The sequence below is a fragment of the Epargyreus clarus genome, unplaced genomic scaffold, assembly GCF_041222505.1.
Source record: "Epargyreus clarus isolate Ecla_fem2 unplaced genomic scaffold, WU_Ecla_fem_2.2 ptg000033l, whole genome shotgun sequence".
Lineage (NCBI taxonomy): Eukaryota > Metazoa > Arthropoda > Insecta > Lepidoptera > Hesperiidae > Epargyreus > Epargyreus clarus.
The window spans coordinates 203,237-223,109 of record NW_027332238.1 but is presented as its reverse complement, the minus strand read 5'-3'; the positions used below and the strand labels follow the sequence as shown (position 1 = coordinate 223,109).

Here is a 19,873-nt window from a genome sequence, read left to right as displayed (position 1 = left end):
TTTTTTTTTTATATTTCATAATTAAATGAGCATTATGAGTCGTGCACTTTTGGATTTTCCAAACTTTTTTATATTATTTGTGATTAACACATTTCTGTTCCTTCGCTGCGCACCGGCCTTCTCTCAGAATGAGAAGGATTAGGCCATAGTGTACCGCGCTGGTCCAGTGCGAATTGGTATCTCTCAGGCATGCAGGTTTCCAAGCAAGTGATAATTTGTAATACGCATATAATTTCGAAATATCAGATATGCGCGTCTGAGATTGGTAACTCGGACCCTTCGAGACCCTTTGAGAGGCTGAGTTTCATTCACTAGGTTATATTATTGAGTATTCGTAAATAATTGATACACATTTCAGGTAGTATTAAATAGACACTTCGTAAGTCCGTACTTTTAGAGAATCATTATAAAAAATATTGTGAAAATATTGGAAAAGGTTCACTAATGTAAGGATCCCTGACAGCAAACAAACATAAATTAAAGATGTTTATAAAGATTATACGTTAAGATAATCTGAAAATTCGGTATAGTTCGATATTTACAAATTTTAATCCTGATAAAATTCTTTACACGGGTATAAAAGGGCCAGAAAATATCACTGGAGCATTCAAATTCGAAGGCATTCCACGATGAGACCGATCTTAGTTATCCTGGCGTTGGCGGTAGCAGCATCAGCTGCGCCCCAATATGAGCAAATATTCAGCAGCTACCACGAGGAAATCGGTATCCCCGAAGCCGCCCGCATCAAGGCTGCTGAAGAGAGCATGGACTTCGATGGATCCAGAATCGTAGGAGGCTCCGGCTCATCCGTTGGACAGTGGCCCTTCTTTGTAAGTCATAATTCTTATTTATGAAATATTTTGTAATCCAATTGCATTGTATCTTAAACATCATCATACGAAGTTGCATAATTTGGCTAAGGTTAGAAGACAGTTCATTAAAATAAACTTAATAATTCGGGAAAATAACTGGCAGCAATATGGTGTTGTCTTGTGGTTCCTAACTTGACTCCCCAATCAAAATTCCGCTCTAATTTATTTAATACTTAGAACATTAGCGGATTTTCGTACAAAATACATTCCCTATTTCACCGTCTTGGGGGATTGATCTTCCGAAAACCTTGAAATCATTGTTTTATTTATTTAAAACCATTAAACCAAATACTAATTTTAATAGTGCTTGCTTCAAAATTGACGGAATTTCTAACAAACTTTTATCTCCTTTTTAGGCCCCTTTGGGGTGGATTATCAAAAAATCTTTCCTAAGTGGATGCCTTCGTCATAAAAGAAACTAGTCAAGACTTTACCTTTGGTGTTTTAGGCGCTTCGATGATGAATCATCCTGTCAGAAAGGACAGGTCTAATTAGAAGTATAGATAATCGTCTAAACTCTTCTGTCAATAGTCCGCATGAATTTGTTATAAGATAATGTTTGCGTGCAGGGCGGTCTGGTGATCCTTCTGGTGGACGGCCGTCAGTCCGTCTGCGGCTCCTCTCTCCTCTCCAACACGCGCGCTGTTACCGCTGCTCACTGCTGGAGACACGGCTCCCTCCAGGCGCGCCAGTTCACGGTGGTGCTCGCCTCCAACCGCCTCTTCTCCGGCGGCACCCGCATCAACACCAACCGCGTGGAGATGCACGGCAGCTACAACCAGAACACACTCGCTAATGACATCGCCATGGTTGTCATCAACCACGTTGCCTTCAACAGTAAGCGTTTTCAAATTATTTTGCACACGTTAAGTTTTAATAAGTTTTTGATGAGTTCCCACTTCGTCAAGAGATGGCACCACGAATATTGTGAATCACGCTATCGGAGTTTTCTCAACATTTGGTATACATACAAGTTCCAAACTGAGACTGTCAGAGTACGGCCGCTCCCCATTCAAACCTATCCTGGCGGGAGATCTAACTTTGCCAAAGTTTAAGAATGTTTATTCCTGTAGCGAAATTCTAAGTACGTCTAATAAAACAGGTCTTTGTTGATTAAAAACTATTGATGATCTTTACAGTGAATACGCTATAATGATCGTAATTTATTTCTCAGACAACATTAACCGCATCAACCTGCCCGCTGGTACTGCCACCTACGTCGGTACTAACGCCAACGCCATTGGCTTCGGCCGCACTGCTGACGGTGAGTATACCTTGGAGCATTTTACTATCCTCCCTTTGAAATAAAATAGAAGTAGTTAATTACTACACAGTTCAAAGGTGTACTCCTAAGGCATCACCTATTTCTATTTATAAAAGCAGTTTAAAGCGACTTTGTTTTGTTTCGAAGAGATGTTGTGGTGAGTGAAGATCCTTGTCTCAGGCGTTTCAACTTAGTCTTTAAGGGTAGCTACGCTTCTACACCTCAGGTAGGACTTCGGTTTAAATCTTGAATGAAGGTCACATATCTAATCCTAATTAACTTCAGAAATTGGTTCTACACTAGATCGCTAATTTAAATTTTGTCCAATATGCATCGAATTCAATAATCAATACTCGTTATTTTTAGGTGCCGCTGGTGCTAACAACCAGAACCTCAACCACGTGACCCTGACTGTCATCTCCAACGACGAGTGCCGCAGGACCTTCGGCAACTTTATCCTCGCCTCGACGCTCTGCACCAGCGGCGCTGGTGGCAGGAGCACTTGCCAGGGTGACTCTGGTGGCCCTCTTAGGATCGCTGGACCTACTCTTGTAAGTTTTACTAATACTCCTTTCTTTGTGATTGGGTAGTGTATGACACCCGCGTGGCAGCACGTTAAATCCTTCAATTGCTTTCTTCAACTCTAAATAGACCACTCCGGAATTTCCATTGGATCTCTTGTTGTATTCCAAGAGTTTTAGGAACACAGTGTTCCTGTCAGATCTATCCTGGGATAGGTAAATGATTAGTCCTTAGGGGTAGCGGTGCATTTGTGGCCGACCATAGGTGGGAATATCTAATCCCATCCGGAGTTCATTACAGATGTAGAGATTTACCATCAGGTGGACTGTATCGATGTATCTGCTGGTGGTCTGCTGCTGCTATTGTAAAGAAATGTTATCATTGCTTGGACAATGTTAATGTTAATAAACATCACCTTTTGCAGATCGGTGTGACCTCCTTCGGCTCGAACCAAGGCTGTCAGCGCGGCTTCCCCGCCGCCTTCGCCAGGGTCACCTCCTATGTGGCCTGGCTCCGCGCCCGCATGTAAACTTAAAATTTTTGGATTGTTGAATAAACGTTTGCAAAATGAAATGTTTTCTTTGTTTTCGAAATACATCGTCTTAAAACGCTCAAAAGAGATTCCAAAAATGCAATTATTACAGCATTCTTCCATAGTCATCCGTAAATCAAAAGTAACACGTCAATCAGTAATTTTAAAATCAGTTATCATTGACAAAAAATATATTTTTTTAATAGAAAATAAGAGTACCAGACGAGCATGCAGTCCACGTGATGGTAAGTGGCTACTGCCGCCCATGGACATCTGTAAACAACCCCAGATAGGATTAGATATTCCTACCTGAGGTCGGCCACAAATGCGCCGCTACCCTTGAGGACTAAGTTGGAACGCCTCGGAAAAGTATATCTCCCTTACCATACCCTAAAACGGAACACAGCAGCGCTTAACACTGCTGTTATTAGGCAGAAATTGGAGTGAATAGGAGAGTTTTATTATAAAAAAATCATATTCTGGACTAAAATTTTTTAGACAACCCATTTGCAATATAAGTAACTAGTAGAACCCGCGTCTTCGCTCGCGTAAAACAATATTATATGACATACAAATAACTGTAATCGTAAATTTGTACCTAACAATTTTAACGATAAAGTAGCCTTCATATTTAATTTATAAAAGTTTTTTTTTTGTCACTGTGACCCTAAATTGGTCAAGCTTACACTTTGGTTAAGCTCAGAAACATACACAAAAATTCTAATTAGTGGACTGTAATGAAACTTTCTTTAAAATATAAGTTTCATGTAGGATACAATAATTATTATTTACACTATTCCATAGGAACCGTCCATCTTATATGGGGCCTTACATACAGAGGCGGTTAGAGCTCCCATTCTTGCCGCCCGCAACTCCAGAAGTCCCCCTTTAGTCTCGTACGACAGGCAGGGGATACTGTAGCCCTGTTCTAGCCTAAAATTTTAATCCAAGGTCTATGTATCTACCACATCACCATCACTAATCCACGCATACCCACCACAACTATACCCCACGGCAGGACAAAATGTTGGCACGCAGTGTGTCCAAAGTAGTTGCGATGTACCTAATCAATATAACAAAATGTAGGCTAAATTGAATAAACTTACGCATTATCATATATGAAATTTGCACCCCTTCAACGTTGTCGTGTATTTGTCTGAATAGACGTTATCTGAAATTTCACGTTTCTAACTTCGAACCTAAAAGATTCCCGTATACATACATACATATAATACTTCTTTTACCTCCTTAGTAGAATTTCAAAAACATTCCTATGTACATATGCATCAATAGATATTTTATCAGAAAATTTCTGAAAGATAATATTCAATACCAACGGTCGGCAACCCGACAACCACGGGTGGTGTGTGGCCCGCGACTTTCCCCTGTGGCCCGCGGGTCTGCGCGTTACTAATAATTGGCCAAGTGCAAGTCAAACCCGCACCTTGAACCAGACCTTTACCAGAAGGTGGTGGAACCCTTTGTGGTTCGACTCCGGCGGCACCACCGTCACACCTATTTCTACCTAATAACAGCTGCGTTAAGCGCTGCTGTGTTCCGGTTTGAAGGGTGTGGTAAGGGAGAGAAACTTTTCCGAGGCGTTCCAGCTTAGTCCTCAGGGGTAGCGGCGCATCTGTTGCCGACCTCAGGTAGGAATATCTAATCCTATCTGGGGTTGATTACGGATGTCCATGGCCGGCAGTAGCCACTTACCATCCGGTGGACTGCATGCTCGTCTGCTACTCCTATATTATAAAAAAAAAACCTGGAGGGTTCCGTACTACCAAAATTATCATTTTTTTTTAATTTCTAGTATTTAATATTGCAGCAGCCATTAAAGTACACACATTGTGGAAATTTGAACTGTCTACCTTTAACGGTTCAAAAGTTAGTCGGAAAAATATCGAATAGCAGTTTGTGTTGTATGGGGACCCCTTTTTGTTTTGAACTTTTTTATTTTTATTACTTGTTGTTATAGCGGCTACAGTTATGCATCCTCTGTAAGAATTTCAAATGTCTATCCATTACAGTTCCAGAGATAGAGCCCTGTGACACACGGACAGACGGAAAGACAGGGAAGTCTTAGTAATAGGGTTCCGTTTTTATTCGGTACGGAACCCTAAAAAACCGCTATTCTGCACTTCAGAACGCGCAATACATTCCCATGTTAAAAATATATATTACGACGGCCCGTGGAATTTCGCCCTACACTAAACTTCTCTGCACTCTGTTCTTTTTCCAGACACGCCAAAGGAAGTAACTTCAATAACGGTTTTTAAAGAAACTTTCTTTACTAATAGTACCCCAATGGGGTTGATTGTTGAGTTGCTAAAAATGCTGAAACAGATGTGTAAACAGAAAGGCATAATGCGTACACCCTTTTATAGCCGTCTTAAGGGTTGATCTAAAAAAAAACAGTGACTCAGATGCTTTATTGAGTCTAATGATAATTTTTCACAGTGGTTGCTTCCAAATTAACGGATTATAAAATAAAGTTCCAACCACTATTTAACAACCTTAAGGGTTGATTTTCAAAAAACGGAAACATAAGTGATATATTATTTTCAATCAGAAAGCAGAATACTAAATTACATAGAATTTGCTCTAAAATCTGCGAAATCCTAAACGGGGTTTCTACCCCTATTTTATCCTCTTAAGGGTGGATTTTCCATAAACTTTAAACAGTTAACAGAAAGCTAAATCCTACTTTTTACAGTCCTTGTTTCCAAATAAACGGATTTTAAAATAAAATTCCATCCCCTATTGAACAAACTTAAGGGTTGATTTTCCAAAAACTGTGAATTAGGTGTCCTAGTATATTGAATCAGAAAGCCAAATAACAATTTTCATAGACTTTGCTTAAAAAGCCGCGGACTTCTAAACGAAGTTTCCACCCCTATTTTACCTTCTTAAGGGTAGACTTTCCATAAACGGTGATAAAGAAGTTCTATTATTTTGAACCAGAAAGCTAAATGCTATTTTTACAATCCTTGTTTCCAAATTAACGGATTTTAAAATAAATTTATATTCCCTATTAATCGAACTTAAGGGTTGATTTTCCAAAAACGGTAAAATAGGTGTTCTATTATTTTCAATCAGAAAGCTGAATACCAATTTTCATAGACTTTGTTTCAAAATCTGCGGACTTCCCAACAAACTTTCAACCCCTATTTAACCCACATTAGGGTTGATTTTCCAAAGACGGCACAATTAAAGTTCCACTATATCTAACCAGTAAGGCAATGACTAACTTTCGTAGTGCTGGCTTTCAAATTGGCAAATTTTAAAATAAGATGTCAACCCTTATTTTACCAACTTAACGGTTGATTTTCCAAAAATGATGAAATAGGTGTTTAATTATTTTCTATTGACAACCCAAATACCGATTTTCATACAGTTTACATCAAAACTTTCATACAAACTTACAACCCTTATTTTACCCACATAAGGGTTGATTTTCCAAAAACGGTACAATTAAAGTTCCTCTATATCTTACCAGTAGAGCAATGGCTAACTTTCATAGGGCTAGCTTTCAAATTGGCAAATTTTAAAATAAGCTGTGAACCCTTATTTTACCAACTTAAGGGTTGAATTTCCAAAAATGGTGAAATAGGTGTTTAATTATTTTTAATCGAAAACCCAAATACCGATTTTCATAGAGTTTACATCAAAACTGGGGGAATTCCATACAGACTTACAACCCTTATTTTACCCACATAGGGGTCGATTTTCCAAAAACGGTATAACTACAGTTTTATTATATCTTACCAGTAAAGCAATGGCTAACTTTCATAGTGCTGGCTTCCAAAATGGAAAAATTAAAAAAAGCTGTCAACCCCTATTTAATCACCTTTAGGGTTGATTTTGGAAAAACCCTTAGATTAGATTTTTATTACTTTAAATCAGAACGCTAAATACCAATTTTCATCCAGTTTGCTTTAAAACTGACGGACTTACATACTAATTTTCAACCCCCATTTAACCCCCTTAACGGTGGAATATCAAAAAATCCGTTCTTAGTGCACATCTGCATAATAAAATGAAGCTATGTTTCAAATTTCATGATAACAGCTTCAGCAGTTTAGTCAAAACCTTGATTAATACGTTTTGAACGTGAGTATCTTTTCGCTTTTATATATATAGATTATCCACATATTTTATTCGACTTAAAATACGTGGTTAAGAAACTCGGCGTCTCGATCGAGGGGTTCGAGGTTCAAATCCCAGGCACGCACCTCTGATTTTTCAAAGTTATGTGCGTATTCAAAATTAATTATCACGTGCTAAACGGTGAAGGAAAACATCGTGAGGAAACCTGCATACCTGAGAGATTTAAAAAAAAAAATATATCAAATATATGTGAAGTCTACCAATACACACTTGGCCAGCGCGGTGGACTATGGCCTAATCCTTCTCATTCTGAGAGGAGACCCGTGCCTAGCAGTGGGACAGTAATGGGTTGTTGATGATGAAAATACTTTCCATCCATTAACCAGCTCGGTGAAGGTCGTCTTATATTGGGATCTTCAACCATTATTGTAAGTACATTTTTGAAATATATTTACAATAATGGTTTTAACTACATTTTTTAAATGTATTTGATGTAAAGTTACACGAAGGTTTTGTTTTTGCATTATATTCGTATCTTTAGATATTTACAACGACACTTCTACAAATCCTAACAAGAAGATAAACATTGCTTTGTTATCAAAGCGGTTTTTCCACTGATTATTCTTTTTTAATTTACCTATATCCATCTATCTTATATGCTTATAAGTATACCTAAATACACTAATTAATCATATAGATTTTTACGTAGATTAGATTCAAATGACATTCGTCACATGGGATCAGTCGTCGACCCATTACTGTCCCAGTGCTGGGCACGGGTCTCCTCTCAGAGAGGCTATAGTCCATCACGCTGGCCAAGTGCCTTAATAGACTTTATCTTATTCCAAAATGCATAATAAAAAGTGGTAGAACCCTCTGTGGTTAGGCTCCAGCGGCACCACCGCCACACCTATTTCCACCTAATAACAGCAGTGTTAGGCGCTGCTGAGTTCCGGTTTGAATGGTGTGGTGAGACAGACTTTTCCGAGGCGTTCCAGCTTAGTCCTCAGGGGTAGCGGCGCATCTGTGGCCGACCTCAGGTAGGAATATTTAATCCTATCTGGGGTTGATTACAGATGTCCATAGGTGGCAGTAGCCACTTACCATCAGGTGGACTGCATGCTCGTCTGCTACTCTTATATTATAAAAAAAAAGTTTTATCTCTATACCGGTATCAATCTCATTTATGTGATTTATTTTCCATTCGTTAAACTTTTATTTATCTTATCTTATATAAATTAATAATTGTTTAAATAAACTAAACACGCTTTTATTGATAATCGGACTAAAAAACTTGAAAATAATTATAAAAAAATTTAAGTTATTAAAATAATAATTCAATTCAGAGTAAAAAGCGTGGGGTGCATTTTACTGCGGTTCATAACTATTCTCTCATAGATAATTGCCAATAGAATGATTGTAACATTTAACAATAAGAAAGAAATTGGATTGAATTACTGAAGTTTTCTCAAAATTTACCATTAATGTCTCTACACTGATTAATGTAGAGTCCCGGTTACAACTGGGAGAGCTCTGAAATACACTTTACTTTCTGCATGAGATTGGTTTAATACATTTAATTGTAATATAATATTTTAAAATAAAATTAATAGATATAATATACTAACGGACCCGGCAAACGTTGTGTTGCCATGTATGTAAAAAAAATGTTAAGGGTGATCAACCCTTATCACTTATGTGCGTATTAGAAATTAACTATCACTTGCTTAAACGGTGAAGGAACATCATGAGGATATCTGCATACCTGAGTAATCTTAAAAAAAGATTTCGACGGTTTGTGAAGTCTACTAATTCAAACTTAGCCAGCGCGGTGGACTATGACCTCTCATTCTAAGAAGAGACCCGTGCCCAACAGTGGAACAGTAATGGGTTGATAATCACGATGGATAAAATACGCTAATTTTGCTGCCTCGCCTAGATGCAATCCCACCAGCTTAGGAAAAACGAAAAAACGGAACCCTTATGAGATCACTGGAGTTTGTCTGTCCATCTGTCACTGCAATTTCGCTCTGAAACTACTGGACCAAATAAGTTGGTATTTGATACTCACGACTTTCCGTGACCCATCCGCGAAGTTATAATCTACGCAACTTCATTTTGCATGACTTTTGGGGGACGAAATAAAAAAGATTGTGCAAACCGTATTTGGCGCATATGAATTTGTCTACAAGTCTACATGTGTAGACAACAATTTTTACACGCTAGTAAAGCTTGTAAAGGGGGCTTCAACTTTCTAAGATTTAACATTTTATATTTTCCCCGGACCTCCGACGAGCTTAGTCCGTAACCTGAACTGTGAAAGAATTATATAATAAAAAAAATACTTTTGAATAACACGCAAATGTTTGAAGTCGACGGTGGCCTATGTCAATTGTTTTACATTTCTCCGATCATTATGAATCGTCATAAGTATGTTATCTACATATAATTCATCATGTTGATTTACGTCAAATGGATTAATTTGTCATCAGTGTCATGGGTTCCGTACTATCGTTAAATATTTAGAAGATTCAGATTCAGTAGGTTCTTTTTGACGTGGCAACGTCTTAAAATTCGATGGAGCCGGCTGCACGCACCAAAACATGACTCATGCGGCGTTACCTCGCTCTGAGGCGTTCCATTTAAGACTTGAAGTGCAAGCGAGAGCGCAGAACGAGCGACAAAGAGGCATAATCGGCCTCCGCGTATTTACCTCTTTCTCTATATCCATACAAAATATCTCTCAAATAAATATTTTTTTTTTCTTTTGAAAAATGCAACCATTCCATCAGTATTTTCTTATGACGTTGTCACGTTCAACTATCGTCAGTAAACCGACTTTACAAACAACCGATTTTTTATTAGTTTTAGTAGTTTCGGTACCAAAACCACTGAAAATGGTAGAACCCTTAGTGGTTTAACTACGGCAGCACCACCGCCACACCTATTTCTGTTATAACAGCTGTATAGCGCTGCTGTGTTCTGGTTTGAAGTGTGGTAAGGGAGATACTTTTCTGAAGCGTTCCAGCTTAGTCTTCGGGAGTAGCGGCGCACCTGTGGCCGACCTCAGGTAGGAATATATAATCCTAACTGGCGTTGATTACAGATGTCAGTAATAGTGGCAGTAGGCATTTAATCAGGTGCACTGTATGCTCGTCTGTTACCTGAGGTCGGCCACAGATCCTCCGCTACCCCTGAGTACTGAGTTAAAATGCCTAGAAAAAGTATGTGTCCCTTTCCACACTCTTCAAACCAGAACACAGCAGTGCTTAACACTACTGTTAATAGGCAGAAGTGGGTGTGGCGGTGGTGCCGCCGGAGTCGAACCAGAATGGGTTCTATCATCTTCTAATAGATAACAATAGGTTACGCCAATCACAGTCATCTACACACTAGCTGTGACCCGCAGTATCAACCGCGTTAAAAAATCAATCAAAGTCAACAATCGTCAGGACTCAGAAATAAATGGATTATGAAGTGTATTAAATTAAATTCACATTTTGATCATATTGGTAATATCAATTACATATTTTGGATAGACAAAAACATAAGTAACTTCTAGACATAATTATCTAATAACTATTATAACAAATAAACAATAGTTATATATACATACATGTTTTGCACGACTCATGATGCGAAGCATCAGAGAGTGCTTTACGATCGAAAAATTTTTTTCGCTTAATTTTGGCGGCTATTTTTATTATTATAGCCTTGATAGTCCACGGAATCAAGATATTTTGCATACTATTGTCGAGATAATTTAATGGAGATTAATTCCATACTTTTTAAAAATTGATTTACTGCAATAGAATTGGAAAAAAACACCGAAATAGGTCAAAAAAATTTCCTGTCCGTCATGTGTGAAACCTGAAAACACTGTAACTTGTGAAAAAATCCATCATTTGAGTTAATTTTTTTTTTTTTAATTCTAATCGACGATTGTAGGTCACTGAATGCGAATGATTAATTAATTCAGTGTCGTTTAATTGCAATTAATAAAAAACGAAAATTACAAGACTGTACATCTATAGATATTATGTACATTTATTCCACCACGGGCGCTTGTGCAGTATCTTCTTCCTACTACAGCTGTTTTTTCGGCAATTAATTTTGAAAGACTTAAGTTTTTTTTTTTATATTTCATAATTAAATGAGCATTATGAGTCGTGCACTTTTGGATTTTCCAAACTTTTTTATATTATTTGTGATTAACACATTTCTGTTCCTTCGCTGCGCACCGGCCTTCTCTCAGAATGAGATGGATTAGGCCATAGTGTACCGCGCTGGTCCAGTGCGAATTGGTATCTCTCAGGCATGCAGGTTTCCAAGCACGTGATAATTTGTAATACGCACATAATTTCGAAATATCAGATATGCGCGTCTGAGATTGGTAACTCGGACCCTTCGAGACCCTTTGAGAGGCTGAGTTTCATTCACTAGGTTATATTATTGAGTATTCGTAAATAATTGATACACATTTCAGGCAGTATTAAATAGACACTTCGTAAGTCCGTACTTTTAGAGAATCATTATAAAAAATATTGTGAAAATATTGGAAAAGGTTCACTAATGTAAGGATCCCTGACAGCAAAACAAACATAAATTAAAGATGTTTATAAAGATTATACGTTAAGATAATCTGAAATTTCAGTATAGTTCGATATTTATAAATTTTAATCCTGATAAAATTCTTTACACGGGTATAAAAGGGCCAGAAAATATCACTGGAGCATTCAAAATCGAAAGCATTCCACGATGAGACCGATCTTAGTTATCCTGGCGTTGGCGGTAGCAGCATCAGCTGCGCCCCAATATGAGCAAATATTCAGCAGCTACCACGAGGAAATCGGTATCCCCGAAGCCGCCCGCCTCAAGGCTGCTGAAGAGAGCATGGACTTCGATGGATCCAGAATCGTAGGAGGCTCCGGCTCATCCGTTGGACAGTGGCCCTTCTTTGTAAGTCATAATTCTTATTTATGAAATATTTTGTAATCCAATTGCATTGTATCTTAAACATCATCATACGAAGTTGCATAATTTGGCTAAGGTTAGAAGACAGTTCATTAAAATAAACTTAATAATTCGGGAAAATAACTGGCAGCAATATGGTGTTGTCTTGTGGTTCCTAACTTGACTCCCCAATCAAAATTCCGCTCTAATTTATTTAATAAGTAGAACATTAGCGGATTTTCGTACAAAATACATTCCCTATTTCACCGTCTTGGGGGATTGATCTTCCGAAAACCTTGAAATCATTGTTTTATTTATTTATAACCATTAAACCAAATACTAATTTTAATAGTGCTTGCTTCAAAATTGACGGAGTTTCTAACAAACTTTTATCTCCTTTTTAGGCCCCTTTGGGGTGGATTATCAAAAATCTTTCCTAAGTGGATGCCTTCGTCATAAAAGAAACTAGTCAAGACTTTACCTTTAGTGTTTTAGGCGCTTCGATTATGAATCATCCTGTCAGAAAGGACAGGTCTAATTAGAAGTATAGATAATCGTCTAAACTCTTCTGTCAATAGTCTGCATGAATTTGTGATAAGATAATGTTTGCGTGCAGGGCGGTCTGGTGATCCTTCTGGTGGACGGCCGTCAGTCCGTCTGCGGCTCCTCTCTCCTCTCCAACACGCGCGCTGTTACCGCTGCTCACTGCTGGAGACACGGCTCCCTCCAGGCGCGCCAGTTCACGGTGGTGCTCGCCTCCAACCGCCTCTTCTCCGGCGGCACCCGCATCAACACCAACCGCGTGGAGATGCACGGCAGCTACAACCAGAACACACTCGCTAATGACATCGCCATGATTGTCATCAACCACGTTGCCTTCAACAGTAAGCGTTTTCAAATTATTTTGCAGACGTTAAGTTTTAATAAGTTTTTGATGAGTTCCCACTTCGTCAAGAGATGGCACCACGAGTATTGTGAATCACGCTATCGGAGTTTTCTCAACTTTGGTATACATACAAGTTCCAAACTGAGACTGTCAGAGTACGGCTGCTCCCCATTCAAACCTATCCTGGCGGAGATCTAACTTTGCCAAAGTTTAAGAATGTTTATTCCTGTAGCGAAATTCTAAGTACGTCTAATAAAACAGGTCTTTGTTGATTTAAAACTATTGATGATCTTTATAGTGAATACGCTATAATGATCGTAATTTATTTCTCAGACAACATTAACCGCATCAACCTGCCCACTGGTACTGCCACCTACGTCGGTACCAACGCCAACGCCATTGGCTTCGGCCGCACTTCTGACGGTGAGTATACCTTGGAGCATTTTACTATCCTCCCTTTGAAATAAAATAGAAGTAGTTAATTAGTACACAGTTCAAAGGTGTACTCCTAAGGCATCACCTATTTCTATTTATAAAAGCAGTTTTAAGCGACTTTGTTTTGTTTCGAAGAGAGGTTGTGGTGAGTGAAGATCCTTGTCTCAGGCGTTTCAACTTAGTCTTTAAGGGTAGCAACGCATCTACACCTCAGGTAGGACTTCGGTTTAATGATTTTTCATTTCTCAAAAAAACTTACACAATCGCTTATATTAATATTACAAATTTACAATAATTTGAAACATTACCCCGATGTGGATAATTTTACAATGTTTTTAGTACGCGTTCTAAGGTGCTAGTTCGTTGGGATTTTCGATTCATGTTTACTTTTTACATTTACAAGAACATAGAAACTTGTTATATCGTTATAACAAGTAACAATAGGAGTGATGGTGGCAAAACCGTTCTCAAACTACAATGGGTTTTAAATCTTGAATGAAGGTCACATATCTAATCCTATTTAACTTCAGAAATTGGTTCTACACTAGATCGCTAATTTAAGTTTTGTCCAATATGCATCGAATTCAACAATCAATACTCGTTATTTTTAGCTGCCGCTGGTGCTAACAACCAGAACCTCAACCACGTGACCCTGACTGTCATCTCCAACGACGAGTGCCGCAGGACCTTCGGCAACATTATCCTCGCCTCGACGCTCTGCACCAGCGGCGCTGGTGGCAGGAGCACTTGCACGGGTGACTCTGGTGGCCCTCTTAGGATCGCTGGACCTACTCTTGTAAGTTGCACTAAGACTCCTTTCTTTGTGATTGGGTAGTGTATGACACCCGCGTGGCAGCACGTTAAATCCTTCAATTGCTTTCTTCAACTCTAAATAGGCCACTCCGGGATTTCCATTGGATCTCTTGTTGTATTATTCCAAGAGTTTTAGGAACACAGTGTTCCTGTCATATCTATCCTGGGATAGGTAAATGATTAGTCCTTAGGGGTAGCGGTGCATTTGTGGCCGACCATCAGTGGGAATATCTAATCCCATCCGGAGTTCATTACAGATGTAGAGACTTACCATCAGGTGGACTGCATCGATGTATCGTCTGCTGCTGCTATTATAAAGAAATGTTGTCATTGCTTGGACAATGTTAATGTTAATAAACATCACCTTTTGCAGATCGGTGTGACCTCCTTCGGCTCGAACCGAGGCTGTCAGCGCGGCTTCCCCGCCGCCTACGCCAGGGTCACCTCCTATGTGGCCTGGCTCCGCGCCCGCATGTAAACTTAAAATTTTTGGATTGTTGAATAAACGTTTGCAAAATTAATTGTTTTCTTTGTTTTCGAAATACATCGTCTTAAAACGCCCAAATTACAATTATTACAGTATTCTTCCATAATCATACGTAAATCAAAAGTAACACGTCAATCAGTAATTTTAAAATTAGTTATCATTGTCAGTCAAGATAACCATAGCGAGGGCTCGGACAGTCTATTGAAACAGACAGCGATCCGTACACCAAGACGCAACCAAATCAAATGCGTAATGATCAATTTTTTTTTGACGCCCAGATCGATAGGTGGAAAAATGGGCTACGCTTTGCGGACGGAGGCGGGAGAATGCATCCTAGCACGCCCAGGCCGCGACGACGGTACCTAGGGAGTGTGGGGCTCCTGAAAGGACTATCCTTAAGGGAAGCCAACCCACTAAACTCCTTTCAAGCTTTCGTCCTAGGGGACCGTACAACCGATATCGGATAGCGACCTCTCATTCTGGAAACGAGAGGCGCTAGCGGTGCTCCATAGGGAGCGACCACTGGGTTGTTGACACTGAAGGTGTCAACTCATCATGACTAAAACGAGAAGAGTAATGATCAAATGTTACGTTATTATAGCAAGAGCAGGTAAAGGAAATTGTTAGATAGAAGCGTAGTCCGCTTTTAACGTTTTTTAGACCTGTTCCGGACATATACATCTTTATCCACTTGTTGATCATAGTTATTTAGCAAAAGAAATTGCAAAAAACGGATGACATTTTATAACTCAAAGCAAGACTTCATATTCCAAAAGTATAAGGATAAAAGAAGTATTTAAGGTGGTAGAACCCTTTGTGGTTCGACTCCAGCGGCACCACCGCCACACCTATTTCTACCTAATAACAGCAGTGTTAGGCGCTGCTGTGTTCCGCTTTGAAGGGTGTGGTAAGGGAGACAGACTTTTCCGAGGCGTTCCAGCTTAGTCCTCAGGGGTAGCAGCGCATCTGTGACTGACCTCAGATAGGAATATCTAATCCTATCTGAGGTTGATTACAGATGTCCATGGGCGGCAGTAACCACTTACCATCAGGTGGACTGCATGCTCGTCTGCTACTCCTATAATATAAAAAAAAAAAAAAAAAATATTTAAAAGTAACGTAAATTATCAATTGCCGTCTGTACATGAATCAGTGTTGACTGTAACTATTGGTTCGTAAACCTTTTTTTTTTGTTTACGAGGGGGAAACCTTCAAAAACTATCCAAACCCGTGGGAGTGACACAGGGTTATGTGGGACTCTTACCGCATTAAAACCTCTTGGTACGTTACCCCGTCCGTCTCCGCCCAGGTGAGCACGACGCTCGCTACACCGTCTGGTGCGTACGACGGTATGCAACCACACATATCGCCGCCTTCCCCAGGGACGCTGGTCGGGCGGTTTGAGCTCCCACTCTTGCCGTCCGCAACCCCGGAAGCCCCCTTTTAGTCGCCTATCCCGGAACTACAGGGTTCCAAAACATGAGAATTTTTACCAGATACTTTCACGCACTTAACCTTTAAATCCATTATTGGTTACATACCTAGACAGGTTTAGTTTACTCAAGATCCCTTCTCCTGTTTTTTGGTATCGGGAGGTAAATCTTCTAAAGGCACCCAACCTTCTCCCTAGAGTACTGTCATGTTCTTATATTTATGTAAATCTAAATTTTAATGTTAATTTAGATATTTGTAATATCTAAATTAACCATTTAATAATTTAATTTAATAAAATTACCATTTACTTTTTTAATTCTTGACAAATATTTTTTTTTTTTTAGATTATATTTACGTATAAATAACGAATACTACTAATACTACTGACCTTAAATGATTTAATCCGTAGGGCCCTTGTCACCGTCTCTGTACCAGCCTCACTAGAGCCAAATGGTTTGTGCAGAGACGACGGCAAGAGACCTGATGGTGCAACTCTGGCGCCGTGGAAATTAGGTCGTGCCCTGGTGTGGGACGTTACATGTGTGGACACACTAGCCCCAACCTACATACATGACACCTGTAGTAGTGCTGGGGCTGCAGCCGACCGCGCTCAGTTTCTCAAGCGCCGCAAATATTCTTCAATTATAAATGATTATGAATTGGCGGCGCTTGCAACTGAGATGTTAGGTCCGTGGTCGGCTGATATGAAAAAATTTGTAAAAGATATGTCCCACAGACTTATCCTCGCTTCGGGTGACCAGAGGGCTGGCAGCTATTTCGCACAAAAAATTAGCCTCGCTATACAGCGAGGAAACGCTGCCAGTGTTCTGGGCACTATGCCACAAGAAAGGGTTTTGGACGACATTTTTATTTTATAAGTCTAATGTTGTTATTATTTATATTTTAATTTAAAATGGTTATGTTTAGGTAATTTAATTATTTGTATACTACGTATTTTACGTAATAAATAAATATTAAAAAAAAATTAGGGGCATTTTAGAATGGAGACGTGGCAACACTTTGTTTACACAGTTTTGTTTGAAGGTGGTAGAACCCTTCGACCATGGACTACTGCAACCAACCCGAGACAATACTAATATTTTCATCCGAGGTCGGATACAGATGCGCCGCTACCGCTGACACTAAGCTGGAACGCCTCGGAAAAGTATGTCTCCCTTACCACACTTCAAACTAGAACACAGAAGCGCTTAACACTGTTAGGCAGAAATGGGTGTGGTGGTGGTGCCGCCGGCGACTTACCACAGAGGGTTCTACCACCATTAAGTCGTTTGTAGATGATGACTCTTCGTGGTTTAACTCTGGATGCACCATAATTACACCATTTATAACGAATTTTGAAAATTTACCGTAATTTGATCCTTAAAGGCCATACTATCCGATTATAGAATAATATAGATGTGTTTTAGGGTTCCGTACCCAAAGGGTAAAAACGGAACCCTATTAATAAGACTTCGCTGTCTGTCCGTCTGTCCGGCTATATCTCCTATAACTCCGCAAGAGGATGCATAACGGTGGCCGCTATACCAACAAATACTAAAAATAAAATAAAGTTGAATTTGAAAGGGGGTCTCCATACAACAAACCATAATTACATACAATTTAAAGGTGGTAGAACCCTTTGTGGTTCGACTCCGGCGGCACCACCGCCACACCTATTTCTGCCTCATATCAGCAGTGTTAGGCGCTGCTGTGTTCCGGTTTGAAGGGTGTGGTAAGGGAGACAGACTTTTCCGAGGCGTTCCAGCTTAGTCCTCAGGGGTAGCGGCGCATCTGTGGCCGACCTCGGGTAGGAATATCTAATCCTATCTGAGGTTGATTACAGATGTCCATGGGCGGCAGTAGCCACTTACCATCGGGTGGACTGCATGCTCGTCTGCTACTCTTATATTATATATATAAAAAAAAAAAACCGGTATTTTTCGACTTTTTTGATCTAACTGTTATACCGTACTAGAGAAACGGTTGATTTTTTTATAATCAGTTTAGTACTACAACAGGTAGGTATTATAATAAATACAAATAAAAACCATAAATGATATTTTAATATATTTATTTAATTTTATTATACGTTGTTTACGTATCATTCATCATCACCCCAACGCCATCTATTGTCTTCTGTTATAATTAAATATTGTTGAAAAAAATAAAATGAATAGAAATAGGTAAAAAATAGGTAAGTATTACAAAAAGACATTATTAAATTAATTTTGATAACGTCTACGCTTGTTAACAATTTTTAAAATAAGATGTCCTCTAAGGTCTCTAATGCTAATAGTATTTGCTGAACAAAAGTATTAATAAACTATACTTTCAATTTATGGAGATAATTTGACCACTGTTACGGACATGGGAAATAACGTATCTCTTTGGCTTAAGACTTCTATTACATCACTTGATGATTCTTTTAATTTCGTTCCATCTAACATAACGTAACCCTCTTCCAGATCGGTGTGACCTCGTTCGGCTCCATCCTGGGCTGCCAGCGCGGCTTCCCCGCCGGCTTCGCCAGGGTCACCTCCTACGTGGCCTGGCTCCGCGCCCGCATGTAAACTGACGACACTTGTACAATGGAATCAAACTTGTGTTTATCGGATCTTTGAGTGATCTTTCCGCAAGATGAAATTTGTATAATTTTGTAAATAAATCTTGAGTGACAAATTTGAGTATTCTTTTAACAAAACACATTCTTTTAAAAACTCGTATTGGCTATAGCAGTGATAGTGCTTGAGGGTAGAACCCTGTTGGCGTGCAGTCCCTATCTCCCTGAGCTAGGGGTAACTGCCCCGAAATGAAAGACGTAGAAGTGTTTGGAGCTGGTATAATGTTAACCGAAATTTTACAGATTAGTAGCGTGCGGTCGCTTTGAAGGTTTTGAAGGCACTGGCTGGTCGCTCGAGGAATTCGAGGATAAATGAGCTCCCGCCTCCGTCGTCTTGGTGAGGGGCGCGGAGGAAGGTGCACCCCGCACCGCTTCCCCGCACCGCTTCCCCGCACCCGATCGCGTGCGCCGGGCTGTGGCGCGTTCATACTCCCCGCCTTGAAGTCTCTTCAAAATTTGATGATGTTACGGGAAGAGGGCATATCGTTGTGTAAGCCCTGCGGATGACACCCTTGCGCGTTTGGATATCGGCTACTCTCGCAACCCCGTCAGCTCCGGGCAGTAGTTTATGATGCGCCCCATAAGCCATTGAGGTGGTGGCGCGGACTTGTCCTTGATCAGGACTAAGGCACCCACCCTTAGTTCTCCTCTTGATTGCCTCCACCTTGTCTTCTGTTGAAGCCACAAAATATATTCATTAGAGAAGCGAGTCCAAAAATGTTGTTTTAGTGCTTGGATCCGCTGGAAACGTTGCAAACTGTTTATATTTTGATTGCATATGTTCTGATGCGGCAACGCTATCAGAGATCGTCCAATAAGGAAATGAGCTGGAGTAAGAGGAGAAACATCTGATGGATCATTGGAAAGTGGAGTGAGAGGTCGAGAGTTTAGAATTGCCTCTATTTCAATTAAACAAGTAGCCATTTCTTCAAAAGTGAAATTAGT

The 19,873-nt window shown here is 39.6% G+C and overlaps 2 protein-coding genes across 2 annotated transcripts; both read left to right on the top strand.

Annotated features, from left to right (window-relative positions):
• Nucleotides 1-585: 585 nt before the first annotated feature.
• Nucleotides 586-3,217, top strand: LOC140755440 (collagenase-like). The gene is made up of 5 exons (XM_073090700.1): nucleotides 586-830; nucleotides 1,442-1,709; nucleotides 2,047-2,136; nucleotides 2,503-2,687; nucleotides 3,083-3,217. The coding sequence occupies exons 1-5, from the start codon at nucleotides 630-632 to the stop codon at nucleotides 3,185-3,187; spliced, it is 849 nt and encodes a 282-aa protein (XP_072946801.1). The 5' UTR covers nucleotides 586-629; the 3' UTR covers nucleotides 3,188-3,217.
• Nucleotides 3,218-12,058: 8,841 nt separating this feature from the next.
• On the top strand, nucleotides 12,059-14,895 carry LOC140755424 (collagenase-like). The gene is made up of 5 exons (XM_073090629.1): nucleotides 12,059-12,259; nucleotides 12,870-13,137; nucleotides 13,473-13,562; nucleotides 14,186-14,370; nucleotides 14,761-14,895. The coding sequence occupies exons 1-5, from the start codon at nucleotides 12,059-12,061 to the stop codon at nucleotides 14,863-14,865; spliced, it is 849 nt and encodes a 282-aa protein (XP_072946730.1). The 3' UTR covers nucleotides 14,866-14,895.
• The last annotated feature ends 4,978 nt before the right edge of the window (nucleotides 14,896-19,873 follow it).

Excerpts from the sequence above, each read along its gene's own strand:
- LOC140755440 (XM_073090700.1), top strand. The coding sequence starts at position 630 with ATGAGACCGATCTTAGTTATCCTGGCGTTGGCGGTAGCAGCATCAGCT. Across the intron at positions 1,710-2,046 it reads CAACCACGTTGCCTTCAACA|ACAACATTAACCGCATCAAC; the intron begins GTAAGCGTTTTC and ends TTTATTTCTCAG. Across the intron at positions 2,137-2,502 it reads CTTCGGCCGCACTGCTGACG|GTGCCGCTGGTGCTAACAAC; the intron begins GTGAGTATACCT and ends CGTTATTTTTAG.
- LOC140755424 (XM_073090629.1), top strand. The coding sequence starts at position 12,059 with ATGAGACCGATCTTAGTTATCCTGGCGTTGGCGGTAGCAGCATCAGCT. Across the intron at positions 13,563-14,185 it reads CTTCGGCCGCACTTCTGACG|CTGCCGCTGGTGCTAACAAC; the intron begins GTGAGTATACCT and ends CGTTATTTTTAG. Across the intron at positions 14,371-14,760 it reads GGATCGCTGGACCTACTCTT|ATCGGTGTGACCTCCTTCGG; the intron begins GTAAGTTGCACT and ends CACCTTTTGCAG.